Source organism: Equus przewalskii, chromosome 19 (genome assembly GCF_037783145.1).
Source record: "Equus przewalskii isolate Varuska chromosome 19, EquPr2, whole genome shotgun sequence".
NCBI classification, from domain to species: Eukaryota; Metazoa; Chordata; class Mammalia; order Perissodactyla; family Equidae; genus Equus; species Equus przewalskii.
Window position 1 is genome coordinate 42786935 of NC_091849.1, and position 14530 is coordinate 42801464.

General features: G+C 38.6%; 1 protein-coding gene and 1 long non-coding RNA gene across 3 annotated transcripts in view; one reads left to right on the forward strand and one right to left on the reverse strand.

Annotated features, from left to right (window-relative positions):
• XPO5 (exportin 5) overlaps positions 1–14530 on the reverse strand; it is a 55529-nt gene that overhangs the window by 12935 nt on the left and 28064 nt on the right. For both annotated transcript variants that reach the window (XM_008515773.2, XM_008515772.2), the window contains 3 exons: positions 13699–13898; positions 13049–13148; positions 12018–12199 (listed from right to left, as the gene is read on the reverse strand). In XM_008515773.2, the coding sequence (XP_008513995.1) occupies positions 12018–12199; positions 13049–13148; positions 13699–13898 (482 nt within the window). The remainder of the gene's footprint in view (positions 1–12017; positions 12200–13048; positions 13149–13698; positions 13899–14530) is intronic.
• LOC139077341 (uncharacterized) lies at positions 8034–12302 on the forward strand. Its single transcript, XR_011529767.1, has 2 exons — positions 8034–8629; positions 10480–12302. It is a non-coding gene; the product is annotated as an uncharacterized lncRNA (long non-coding RNA).

Consider the following 14530-nt stretch of genomic DNA (forward strand, 5'->3'; position numbering starts at 1 on the left):
ACATGGGATGCATTTCCATTCATTTATGTCTTCTTTAATATCTTTCAGCAATGTTTTACGGTTTTTATCGTAGAAGTCTCTCATCTCCTTGGGTAAATTGATTCCTAAGGTTTTTTTTTGATGCTATTGTAAATTAAATTATTTTTGTAATTTCCTTTTCAGATTGTTTATTGTCTTGTGTATTGAAATGCAACAGATATTTGGGTGTTGGCTTTGTATCCTGCTACTTTGCTGAATTCATGTGTTAGTTCTAAGAGTTTTCTTGTGGAATCTTTAGGGTTTTCTACACATGAGATCGTATCAGTGGCAAACATAATTTTACTTCTTCCTTTCCAATTTAGATACCTTTTTTCTTTCTTTTTCGTGCCTAACTGCTCTAGCTAGAACTTCCAGTATCATGTTGCATAGAAGTGGTGAAAGTGGGCATCCTTGCCTTGTTCCTGATCTTAATGGAAAAGCTTTTAGTCTTTCACCAGAGTATGATGTTTGCTGTTTTATTCTTTTTTATATAAATATGGCTTTTATTATGTTGAGGTGGTTTCCTTCTATTCCTATTTTGTTGAGTGTTTTTATCATGAAACAGTGTTGAATTTTGTCAAATTCTTTTTCTGCACCAATTAAGATGATCAAGTGGTTCGCCCCCCTTCATTTTGTTGATTTGGTGTACTATACTGATCAATTTTCATACTTTGAACCATCCTTGCATTCCAGGAATAAACCCCACATGGTCATGGTGTATAATCTTTTTAATATGCTGCTGAATGGTTTTGCTAGTATTTTGTTGAGGAATTCTGCATCAGTAAGGGGTGCTGGTTTGCAGTTTACTTTTCTTATAGCATCTTTGGCTTTCAGGGTTATGGAATTTGTCTGGAATCAGGGTTATGCTGGTCTCATAGAATAAGTTAGGAAGTGTTCCCTTCTCTTCAATTTTCTGGAAAAGTTTGAGAAGGACTGGTATTAGTTCTTCTTTAAATATTTGGTAGAATTCACCAGTGAAGCGATCAGGTCCAGGACTTTTCTTTGCTGGGAAGATTTTAAATTACTGATTCAATTTCCTTACTAGTTACAGGTCTATACAGATTTTCTATTTCTTCATAATTTAGTCTTGGTAGGTTTTATGTTGCTAGGAATTTGTTCATTTCATCTAGGTTATCCAATTGTTTGGATACAATTGCTCACAGTACTCTCTTATAATGCTTTTTATTTCTGTGGAATTGGTGGTAATGCCCCCACCTTCATTTCTGATTTTAGTAACTTGAGTCTTTTTCTCTTAGTCCACCTAGATAAATTTTGTCAATTTTGTTGATCTTTTTGAAGAACCAACTTTTGCTTTCACTGAGTTTCTCTATTGTTTTTCTGTTCTCTATTTGTTTATCTCTGCTCTAATGTCTATTATTTCCGTCCTTCTGCTAGCTTTGGGTTTCGTTTGTTCTTTTCTAGATTATTAAGTTGTAAAGTTAGATCTTTCTTCTTTGTTAATGTAAGTTTTTATAGCTATGCATTTCCTTCTTAACACTGTTCGCTGCACCCCATAAGTTTTCGTATATTGTGATTTTGTTTTCATTTGTCTCTAAGTATTCTCTAATTTCTCTTGTGATTTCTTATTTGATCCATTAATTGTTTAAAAAAATGTATTGTTTAATTTTCACAATTTTGTTAATTTACCAGTTTTCCTTTCATTACTGGTTTTCAACTTCATCTCGTTGTGGTCAAAGAAATTTTGTATGCTATCTTTTTAAATCTACTGAGACTTAATTTGTGGCCTAATGTATGGTCTATCCTGGAAGAGGTCCCATGTGCACTTGAGGAGAATGTGTATGCTGCTGCTGTTGGGTAGTGTTCTGTAAATGCCTTGTAGATCTAGTTGGCTTACTATTCTGTTTAAGTCCTTTTTACTTACCTTCTGTCTGGTTGTTTTATCCATTATTGTGATTAGGGTACTGAAGTCTCCAGCTATTACTGTATAACTACTTCTGCCTTCAATTCTGTCAATTTTTGCATCATATTTTGATGGTCTGTCTTTAGGTGTGTAAATGTTTCTAACTGTTATATCTTCTTGGTGTACTGGACCTTTTATTAATATATAATGGCCTTGTCTTTTATAACCTTTTTTGACTTAAGGTCTTATTTTGTCTGATATTAATAACACCCCCTCCTCCCCATGCCTACTCTCTTTTGGTTACTGTTTGCATGGAATATCTTCTTCCATCCTTTCACATTCAACTTGTTTTGTGTCTCTGGATCTAAGTCAGTCTCTTGTAGACAACATATAGTTGACTCATGTGTTATTACCCATTCTACCAATCTCAGTATTTTGATTGTAGAGTTTAATCCATTTGCATTTAAAGTAATTACTGATAAGGAAGGACTTACTTCTGTTAATGTGCTATTTGTTTTCTACATGTCCTATAGTTCTTTTGTCTCTCATTTCCTGCATTACTGTCTTCTTTCATGTTTAGTTTATTTTTTATAGCACCATGTTCAAATTCCTTTCTCATTTCATTTTATGTATATTCTATAGCTATTTGTTTGTAGTTGCCCTGGGGATTACATTTAACATCCTAAAGTTGTAAGAGGCTAATTTGAATTTTTACCAGCTTAACTTCAATAACATACAAAAACTCTGCTCCTTTACAACTTTGTCCCCACCCCTTTCAGTTGTTGATGTCACAAAATTACATCTTTATACACTGTATGCTCCAAAACACAAACTAATAATTCTTTTAAATGCATCAGTCTCCTAAATTATGTAGAAAACAAAGTTGAAGTTATAAGCCAAAGTTACAATAATACTAGCTTTTACACTAACAGGGTTTTTTCTTTAAATGTACTAGTCTCTTAAATCGTGTAGAAAACAAACAAGAAGCATCATTACAAACCACTGTTACAATAATACTAAGTTTTATAACTGTCCATATATGTACCTTTATTAAGATCTTTGTTGCTTCACACAGCTCGGAGGTACTGTCTGGTGTGCTTTTATTTCACCTTGCAGGACTCCCAGGAGCGTTTCTCTCGGGGCAGGTCTAGTGGTCACGAACTCCCTCAGTTTTTATTTATCCGAGAACATCTTAATTTCTCCCTCACTTTTGAAAGACAATTTTGTCAGATATTGGATTCTTGGTTGACAGTTATTTTTTTCTTTCAGCACTTTGACTATATCAGCCGACTATCTTCTGGGCTCCAAAGCTTCTGAGGAGAAATCTACTGATAATCTTATTGAGGATCCCCTGTGAGTGATGATTCACTTGTCTCTTCCTGCTTTCAAGATTCTTTCTGTCTTTTGAAAGTTTGATTATAATGTGTCTTGGTGTGGATCTGAGTTTACCTTACTTGGGGTTTGCTGAAATTCCTGAATGCTTATATTTATGTCTTTGATCAAATTTGGGAACATTTCAGCCATTATTTCTTCAAAGATTCTCTCTGCCCCCTTCTCTCTCTTCTCCTTCTGGGACTCCCACGATTGAGAAGCTAGGCCACTTGATGGTGTCCCCCAGGTCCCTTAAGCTCTGTTCACTTTTCTTCAATCTTTTTTCTTTCTGTTCCTCAACCTCAATAATTTCACGTTCACTGATTCCTTCTTCTGCGTGCTCAAATCTGCTTTTGAATCCCTTCAGTGAATTTTTCATTTCAGTTATTGTATCTTTCAGCTCCAGAATTTGTTTGGTTTCTTTTTAGGTTTTCTATCTGTTTATTGATATTTCCATGTTGATCACATGTCATTTTCTTAACTCTCCCCACATCTTCCTTTAGTCCTTTGAGCATCTTTAAGAGTCTAGCATATCTACCATTGGGTCTTTTTCAGGGACAGTCTCTACTGATTTATTTCTTCTTTGAATAAGCCATACTTTCCTACTTCTTTGTATGCCTTGTGATTTTTTGCTGAACATTGGGTATTTCAGTCTAATAATGTGGTAACTCTGAAAATCATATTCTCCCCCTTCCCCAGAATTTGCTGTTTTTTGATACTGTTTGTTTTTTAATTTTCTGATTGGCTGTCTTTGTGCCAAAGATCCACCTGAGGTGTAAACTTAATGTCTTCCCAGGGTCTTTTCTGAGCCTTTCCCTGGGCATGCACAGACACTTTCTAATTTTCCCTGTGTATGTAGTTGTTTTGGAATGTATTCGTTTTTAAAGTCTGGCTCCCAAAAGGGGCAAAAGCAAAAAATGAAGGGGGAGGGGAAGGGCACTGGCCCTTTAAATCTCCTGAGTCACTTCAGTCAGATGGGAGAGGCCTGCAACAATAGGGGAAGGTACAACAATGGCTGGCTGCCTCTTTGTACCTCTGTGGTCAGAAGCAGCAATTAGTGATTAAAGCACACATCTCTGATATTTGGAGTACACAGTCCTTTCTGCTCACCCTGACCCCTGCCAGCCGTGTGCAAGCTGCTCTAGGAATATGCGCACAGCTGCCTGCCAAGGGCTGGGGGTGCACGATGGGTAGCTGCTACTGTGCTAAGAGCTGATATTGACCAGAATTAACCACAATCTACTGTTTAAGTTTTCCCATGGAAGTTGCAAGTTCTCAACAGATTCCAGAATTCCAAAATAGTAACATCAGACCCATTCTGCCAGTGCAATTTTTGTCTAGGGGAGATAGATTCTTGGTGCTTCCTACTCTGCCACTTTTCCTGGGCTTTACTTGTAATGTAATCAAACTTATCAATCTTTACCTTATGGTTTGTTCTTCTTGTGTCTTGTTTAAGAAATTCACTACCCTAGGGGCGGGCCTGGTGGCTCAGCAGTTAAGTGCGCATGTTCTGCTTTGGCGGCCCGGGGTTCGCCGCTTCGGATCCCTGATGCAGACATGGAACTGCTTGTCAAGCCATGCTGTGGTAGGCATCCCACATATAAAGTAGAGGAAGATGGGCATGGATATTAGCTCAGGGCCAGTCTTGCTCAGCAAAAAGAGGAGGATTGGCAGCAGTTAGGTCAAGGCTAATCTTACTCAAAAAAAAAAAAAAAAAAAAATCACCACCCCAATACCCTAAGTATGGTCTAGAAGTTTTACCTCCAGGGTTTTAATCCATTTGAAATTTATTTTTGTGTACGGTGACAGGTAGGAATCCAATTTTTTCTTCCCATGCAAAGCCAACTGTCCCTGCACCATGAATTTTTTCTCACTGACCTGTATTACTTCTGTCATAGATCAATCTGTCACACATACCCTAAGAGTCTTTGTAGACATTTTTACTATTGTGTTGAACCCAACATCACCTATCAAAAATTTCTACTAAAAAAAACCAGTATCAGGTTAATTTTCTAGACCAGGAGTCAGATAGTAAATGTTTTAGATTTAGCCAGCATGACTACTCCTCCCTGTTGCTGAAGCACACTGGCAGCCACAGACAATGAGTAAACAAATGGGCAGGGCATGTTCCAATAAAACTTTATTGACCAAACATAGAGGCCCATTTTGGCTGTGGTTTGCAACCTCTGCTCTATACCAAATTATTTATCTATAAGAAATATTAAGTAATGTAGACTAAGTTAAACAGTGCTATAGAAATGCAATCAGCACAATCCAAACCAGGCGAAACTACAAGTACAAACCCAGCTTTTTCAACAAATAAATCTGAAAAGAAAAGAAGGCAGGGCAACTTATAAATTTAGAGATTTAAGAGATATCTCAATCAAACACTATGTATAGACCTCGTTTGGATCCCGAGTGAAAAAGAACTAAAATATTTTGGAGATATTTGAACACTGATTGGATGTTTGACGATACTGAGGAATTACTGTTAATATTTTAAGATATAACATTGGGAATGTGGTTATATTAAAAAGACACTACTAGATTCAATTGACAGCCTTTTATTTATAATTTCTGCATCTATTTTTTCTATTGCAGCCTATAATTTTCCTCTTTGGCACTGTCAATGTCTAGTTTTGACATCAAAATAAGCCTCAAAATGAGTTGTGGAGCACTCCATTTTTCTATTATCTGGAAAAAATAAATGATGTGATCATTGAAGGTCTGATGGAACTCACATGTAAAATCATCTAGAGTTTCTTCGGTCTGATTTAACTACTGGCATAATTAATGGCTTCAATCTCTTTTTCTATCTTTTTCAGTTAGTTATAGTAAGTTACATTTTCCCTGGAAATATCCAGTTTTTTTCTTAATTAAGCTTTCAAATTTACTAATGCTATTATTGGTATTTTTAAACACCCAGCTTTATTTTTATTAACATTTTTTTTATTGAGGTGAAATTCATGTAACATAAAATGAACCATTTTAAAGTGTACAATTCAGTGGTATTTCATACATTCACAATGTTGTGCAATCACGAACCTCTAGCTAGTTCCAAACATTTCTATCACCTCTCCAAAAAACCCTCGTACCCATTAAGTAGTAGCAGTTAACCTGCATTTTTCCCTTCCTCTAGCTTCTGGCAACCACCAATTTACTTTCTGTCTCTATGGATTCACCTATTCTAGATACTTCATATAAAGGGAATTATACATTATGTGGCCTTGTGTCTGGCTCCTTTCACTCAGCATCATGTGTTCGAGGTTCATCCACGTTACAGCATGCATCAGTACTTCATCACATTTTATGGCTGAAGAACATCCCACTGTGCGTTTATGCACTATTTTGTCTATCCACTCATCCAGTAATGGACATTTGGGTTGTTTCCATCATTTGGCTATGGTGATACAGTGCTGCTAAAATATTCATTAGCAAGTATTTGTTCAAGTATCTGTTGGCAATTCTTTCAGGTATATACATAGAAGTGGAATTGCTGGAATATGTGGTAATTCTATGTTTAACTTTCTGAGAAATTGCCAATTGTTTTCCATAGTTGTTGAACCATTTTACATTCCTACCAGTGATGTACAAAGGTTCCAATTTCTCCACATCCTTGCCAACAACTGTTATTTTGGTTTATTTACTGTTTATTATTATTTATTATAACCATCCTACTGGGTGTGAAGTGGTATCTCATTATGGTTTTGATTTGCATTTCCTTAATGACTAACGATGCCAAACATCTTTTCATGGGTTTGCTGGCCATTCATATATCTTCTCTGAAGAAATGTCTATTCAAGTCTTTTGCCCATTTTTTGATTGGGTTGTCTTTTTCTATATGTCTATCCTCATACCAGTACCAAACTATTTTGACTACTATAGCTTTATAGTGAGTTTTGAAATTGAGAAGTTTGAGTCCCTCAACTTTGTTGTTCTTTTTCAAGATAGTTTTGGCTTTTGGGGCCCCCTTGCAATTCCATATGAATTTGAGGATCGGCCTTTCCACTTCTGCAAAATAAGTCATTGGAATTTCAATAGGGATTGCAGTGAATCTGTAGAGTGCTTTGGGCAGTATGCCATCTTAAGAAAATTAAATCTTTCAATTCATGAATATAGGATGCCTTTCTATTTATTCAGGTTGTCTTTAATCTCAGGAATGTTTTATAGTTTTCAGTGTGTAAGTCTATTACATGCTTGGCTATATTTATTCCTAGGTACTTTATTCTTTTGAATGCTATTATAAACGGAATTCTTTTCTTTTTTTTTTGGTGAGGAAGATTGGCCCTGAGCTAATATCTGTTGCCAATCTTCCTCTTTTTGCTTGAGGAAGATTGTCACTGAGCTAACATCTGCGCTAATCTTCCTCTATTTTACGTGGGATGCTGCATGGCGGGATGACCGGTGCTAGGTCTGCACCTGGGATCCGAACCTGCAAACCCCGGGCTGCCAAAGCAGAGCACATGAACTTAACCACTATGTCGCCAGACCAGCTCCAAAATGATTTTCCTAATTTCCTTTTGGAATCTTTCATTGCTGGTATATAGAAACACAACTGATTTCTGTATGTTGATCTCGTATCCTGTAACTTTGTTGAGTTAGTTTATTAGCAGTAGTAATTTTTTTGTGCTTTTTGGGGGACTTTCTGTCATTTGTAAATAGAGATAGTTTTACTTCTTTGCCAATTTGGATGCCTTTATTCTTTTCCTGGCCTAATTGCACTGTCTGGGACTTCCAGTACACAATGTTAAATAGCAGTGGTGAAAGTGGGCGTCCTTGTCTTGTTCCTGATGGTAGGGGGAAAGCTTTGTATCTTCCACTACTGAGTATGACGTAAGCCATGGGTTTTTCAGAAAAATAATTTTTCCTGTTGGAAATTCCTTTCTAGTCCTAGTTTACTGAGTGTTTTTTTTTTTGAGGAAGACTGGCCCTGAGCTAATATATGTGCCCATCTTCCTCTGTTTTATATGTGGGACACCTGCGAGAGCATGGCTTGACAAGCGGTGCGTAGGTCCATACCCGGGATCTGAACCGGCGAACCCTGGGCTGCTGAAGTGGAATGTGTGAACTTAACCACTGCGCCACTGGGCTGGCCCCTGCTGAGTGTTTTTATCACAAAAGAGTGTTGGATTTTGTCAAATGCTTTTTCTGTGTCAATTAAGATGATCATGTGGTTTTTTTCCTTGTTCTCTTCATTGGTGTACTACACTGCTTCATTTCCATATGGTGAACCACTCTTACATCCCTGGGATAAACGCCACTTGGTTGTGGTGTATAATCCTTTTAACGTGCTGTCGGAGTCACTCTGCTCGTATTCCGTGAGGCTGCCCACAACTCTGCCTCAGCCTTTACCTCCTGTGGTGTGGAGCCCAAGGACTGGTAAGAGGTGCCTTTCACTTTTAAAAACTACCATTTTCCATCTTTTTAGTTTTTTCTTTCTTTTTTTTTAAAGATTGGCACCTGAACTAACAACTGTTGCCAATCTTTTTTTGGTTTTTTTTCAGTTTCTGAATTAGGTTTTTCTTGGTTGTCTGGGAAGACGGCTAACATCAGGAAATGATTTCTGATAAAATCAATTCTTCCTGAGAAGAAATTCATAGTCTTAAGTTTGATGGGGAGCAGATGAGCTATCTGTTTTGTATTCTTTAAGTGTGATTGTGACCCCAAGATATAAATAAAAAACAAAAGGGTTAAAGCATCCTATGTCAAATGTCCCTGATGCTACAACAAAATCTTGTATTCTTCAATTCTTCATAGTCTCCTTCTCCTCCTCCTCCTCAAGGAGACGGCACCATGGTGGCTGCACCTCTAACTCACGAGCAGGGGCAGGAGGACTCAGACTATATACTGCTCCGACACCTCTGACTCCAGGTCAGGTGGTCACAAGCAGAGACATCCACAACCCCCAGTAATATTCAGGCTCCTGAAATATCACCTTTCCTGACACACTTGCAAGTTAGAGCTCTGTGCTTCCATGTTAAGAGGAACTAGTTATTGCTTGGCAAAGAAAACGACAATCAAGTAATGAAAGTTTTAAGTTTTGTACAATCTGTACCTATCTGAAATATTCTTTGTATCCCCAGCTAAGAGTATAATCACTATGCTAAACAAGATTTTACACATAGAAAGATTTTGATAAAAAATATAGAAAATATATGGAAACAATATAACAAACTTACAGTTAACCAAAAAGCTGTTATCATTCTAAACAGATGATGAGAATGCACCTTTTGAGAACCAGAGAGTTCTGCTCCCCACATCTGTCCTCCATCCAACCCACTACGAACAACACTGTCCAACAGAAATATAATGTAAGCTACATAAGCCATTTAAAGTTTTCTAGCCAGCGAAACTTAAAAAGTGAAAAGAAACAGGTTAATTTTATTTTACTTAACCCAACGCATCAAAAATCATCATTTCAACAGGTTATCAATCTAAAAAATTATTGATGATATTTTGCATTTTTTTGTATTAAGTTTTTGAAATCTGGTGTGTATTCTATACTTACAGCTTATGTCAATTCAGACTAGCCACATTTCAAGTGCTCAATACCCAGCCACGTGTGGCTAGTGGCTACCATATTCGATAGCACAGCTCTGACACTTTTTTTGCTTATCAGATAATTTATAAGAGTTAAAACTCACAGTTCCAATACATTATTGGTGGGAATGTAAATTAGTACACCATTTTAGAAAACTGTTTGGTTCTCTCTCTATGAAAATTGAAAATATGCATACCTTATAAACCAGGAATTCTACTCTTACATGTAGGAGTCTACTCCTACCCAACAGAAATTATGTATACACCAAAAGACATTTACCAGAATGTTACCAGCAGCACTATTTGTAATAATACAATGCTGGAAACTACCCAAAAGTCCCTCTACGCTAAATGGATGTTACAGCATATTCACACAATGAAATAACCATACAAGCAATGAGAAGGAACAAACCACAACTATATGGAATAATAACATGGATGACTCTCACAAACACAATATTGAGCAAGAGAAGCCAGACATGAACAAGTGCATGCTTCTGACTCCATGTGTTAAAGCTCAGAAAAACAAGCCGAATGCTAAAAGAATAGTGGTTGGCCTTGAGGGGCAGGTAATGACTGAGAGGTGTTGGCTAAGGTTGTTTCTTGATCTGGGTGCTGGTTATACGGATGTGTGAACTTTGTGAAAATTCCTCTATAAGCAGTGGTAACTCATGTCCTTTCTTTCATAGATTTGTGTCCTTACATTATACTTCAAGATAAAATTTACTCGAAAACAAGACAAAATTCTAATAGCTCCAGCTGCACACTACTCAAAGAATCAAACTGCTCTATAGCTACGGTCAACATTTTCCAAAATACCTTTTGCTTGACTTTGGGATTTCCCAAAAGCATTGAACTCTTAGGAAAATAGAAAGATGACAATCATATTGTTCTCCTCACCGAACTGGGAATGAACCTCGTTTCCAGGTCTGGGTTCTCATCACATGGACCCTGGCCACAGGCCTAAAGAGTCCCGCTCAGGGAGTGTGCTGCAATCTGACTTCATCACTTTCACATTTCTCTAAGCTACAAAAGAAGCTTTTGGTTTTAAAACATCGATATGGAAACAAACTTTTCCTTGACTAACTATTTTATTACCCTCTAAATATGCACGCCATACTTCTTTACTGGGATCTCTTTCTTCCTTTTGAAATCAAAACAAAATATGCCTGTTTCCACGGACACGTCTACAATGACAACTCTTTCAGACACTGTAGTCCTCCAATTAGGTCAACATTAACTTACAACCTTTGATTCTTAAGCTTATGATCTAGGGTGTCTGTTGCCAGCAGAAAATCCGCGAGACATGAGTAATTTGGTTTGCCCAGTTGAGACTTTATTCTTACACCCTGGATAAGAAGCCAAAAAGCACTGAACAGAGCTCTAACCTGTAACTCAGAAACACTATGAGATATAAAAAGCAATCACATTTGCCTTGGCCAGTAAGAACTGAGTTCTGTCCAAAGCCTCTCTCTCTCTGCAGAGAGCATCCCTGAATCATCAAACGCACATCAAGAACCAACAAGCCTGGACTCGGCCTACTTCCATTTGTGATTTATAACAGTGATGCTGAACCTTTAATGTGCACACAAATCACCGGGATCTTGTTAAAATGCAGATACTGTCTTAATATGTCCGGGGTGGGACCCCAATTCTGCATTTCAAACAAGCTCTCAAGTGACTGCTGATGCTGTTGGTCTGAGGACTCGGCTTTGAGAAGACCTAAGAAAGTGAGGTAGAAAGGCACGGATCATGCCTTTCTTTGGCAGGTTTAGCCACTGGATATTTGGTCCATTTGAGATCAGAGTCATTATTGATAAATTCAGGTTAGCTCCTTTGAATACCACCCAGAGAAGTGCCACAACAGAAAGCAATTGTCCTGTTCCCAACGAATAGTTCCTTTAGTGGCAAAAATTTAGACCAAATAAAGCTTAAAGTAAGAAGTAGGGAGGAAGTATAAAGAAGTAGAAGAAGAACTTAGAAGAGACTCAAAATGAGAAAGGGAATTTTGGGATTAGCCCCCATGTGTTCACTTGGAACTCAAGAATTACGCAAGTGAGAGCTAATGTTATTTTTAAAAACAAGAGACTCCCTCTAGAAAGAAACAGTACCTAATCCTTCATTTACCACTACCATGATCTGAAGAAATATACACAGATTAAACTTTTGAGATTCTTAAGGTAAAAAAATAAAAAAACAACAGAGAAGAACCATTATTCCGACTCACCTTATAAGGGCAAGCAAATTGTCAAGAAGTTTCAGAATCTGCTCTGTGCAGGGGTTACGGAAGATTGGATTTCCACTGGGCGTGTAACCCACCACGAATCCCCCAGCTTTGGCCTCTTCTAGGTCGGTGGGCCAGCAAGTTCGTTTCACAACTCCCAGAATGCTGTACACGCAAAAGCTCATCTATAGAGGAACATGAAAATGAAAGGGAGGCATAAAAGGGGAAGAAAAGACAAAAGTGCTATTAGAGCTATGCAAGGTAACGGCAACGGTGATACAGAGGCCAGAGAGAAGGAAAAGACCCCCACCCCCGGCCCTTCCTTTAAGTCCAAGAGGGGTTTTCCTTGCCATCTGCAGGACCAGTGGTAGGATCTAGCAGCTTCCTTTTCATGAGGATGTCCTTGCAGAGGCTGCAGCGATCCTCTTGCAGGACCCCAACTAGAAGGCAGCATGGACGTGCTTCAAAACAAGTGTTTAGACTCCCAACACTCCATCCTGTTTTTGAGTTGACCTTGTACCCTCCAGCTCCGGCCTTGACAGCTTTTGCCCTAATCCTTACTCATGATACTCTCAACCAATCTACTTCTTGCCAGGTTAATTAATACGACTTTTGCCATAACATAGCCAGGAACAGTGCTTATTTGAACAGCAAAGAACTGAAAAATCTCAGGTTTGCAAGTTGGGCTATCATTTAGAACTTTATATGCCAGAGAGCAATGGCAGGGAGGACTCACCCTGCTCACCAAGTTCTGACCTACTTCCTCATTACACCTTCATACTTCAGAACTATTTAGAGATCCTTAAAGCCAAATTAAAGACTTCATAGAAAAGACTGTTGGCTCTGCTGTGGGAACTAACTCAAGAATTCAAGACTAAAGAAGAAAAGAAAGGAGAAGCTTAGGGAGTGGAGAATCCCAGACTTCTCACTCAGACAGAAAAAAACATAAATCTGTAAGACACTCGACAAATGACAGCACCCTACTCCTACCCGTGGCCAATGCAACCTCCCATTCCCAGGAGAGGCTTACTCACGCGTGCACGGTTTAAGCCACAGGGATCCTCCAGGCCTGGGTCATAGCTTTTCTGATCTGCACCCACATAGGCAATAAAGGCATCAACATCTGACAGCACTCTGAAGGTTGGAGGGGGAAAGACAAGTCACACCAGGATTTTAAGCGAGGACAATTTCTTCCACAGAAGCTAATAAGCTATGATTATTGTGCCCCAAAGAGAAGTTGCTACAGTGAGAGGAATTTAATCATATTATCAGCTGTCATTTGAAAGTTTAAACTTCTCTTTCCACTTCTGAATGTTATTATCAACACTTTAAGAGTCAAAAAGGGTACAAGCTTGAGAATGCCACGTGGGAACAAATGAGTGTCTGTGTGGCCCCTATGGGCTGTTCTCATCTCTTTACATGTGCTGGTGCTGCAACGCAGACATCACAGCAGGACTCGCTCTGTGGCCTCCCAACACAAACTATCCTTTTTTACTCCCTACACCTCTGTACAACACGGTGCTATTTTCCGGGATTAGAATACAAGACTGCTTTAAGAGACCCCCAGCTATCACTGATAGTGCCATTATGCCTCAGTATCCTTACACTCCACCCTCGGCACAGATCTTGAAATAGAGTGGGTGCTCAAGTGCACCGAGGGGCAGGGGCAGGAGATCTCCCCAACCTGTGCATGTCTTCAGAAAGCCAGAGGCTGGCCACTGGCGCCATCAGCTCCTCTAGGAACACCTTCTGACGCTCGTAGTTCTTGAATTGGTTGCTAATGAGAACCAGGGCTTCCATGAGGGCACACTTCTCCATCTGTGTCAGGAGGAGCTCATTGGAGAGGAGTTGCTTCACATGGTTATAAAGCATGTCAAAATTGGGCTGCAGATTACAAAGAAAAAAAAACCAGAGGTGGTGAAGGTCTGATTTGCAGGGAGAGGTGGGTCAAGGAAGGTGGAAAGAGGACCAAGGCATTCCCAGGAAGGTCAGCCCTATAAGACTGTCACTTAGTAATTTAGTCCTAACACTCTTCTTTTGCCTGAACAAGCAAAGCAGTTTAGGCAGAAGGTGGTTCTTGTCTGGAGTATTTGGGTAATTGCACGTTCCCAAACTACAACTGCGAGAACAATTTGTCTTTTCTCTACATCCACTTTTATAGTATCTTCACAAAGATCAGTTTGTTCTATATATATAGGGAGACAAACAACTGCTGTGTATTCAGAGAAGAAATTTCTGGTTAATTTGTAATCTGGAGTAGTGCTAAATTTCTTATAGAAACCCTCCAAAAACAGCTTGAGGTTTGCATCTGGCTTCTCTCAAGATTAGGCACAGCATTTGGCAGCAGTAGATAAGAACATCACATAGCACAATAAGGAGGTATACGCTGATGGGGAAAACTTGGTCATCCATATGCAACTATTCATTTTGAGGGAATATAACTGCGTTTTTCACTCCACTACTAAGTTAGGAGAGAAAGAAGACACCAACTCAACAATGCTTATTCTAAGCAAAGC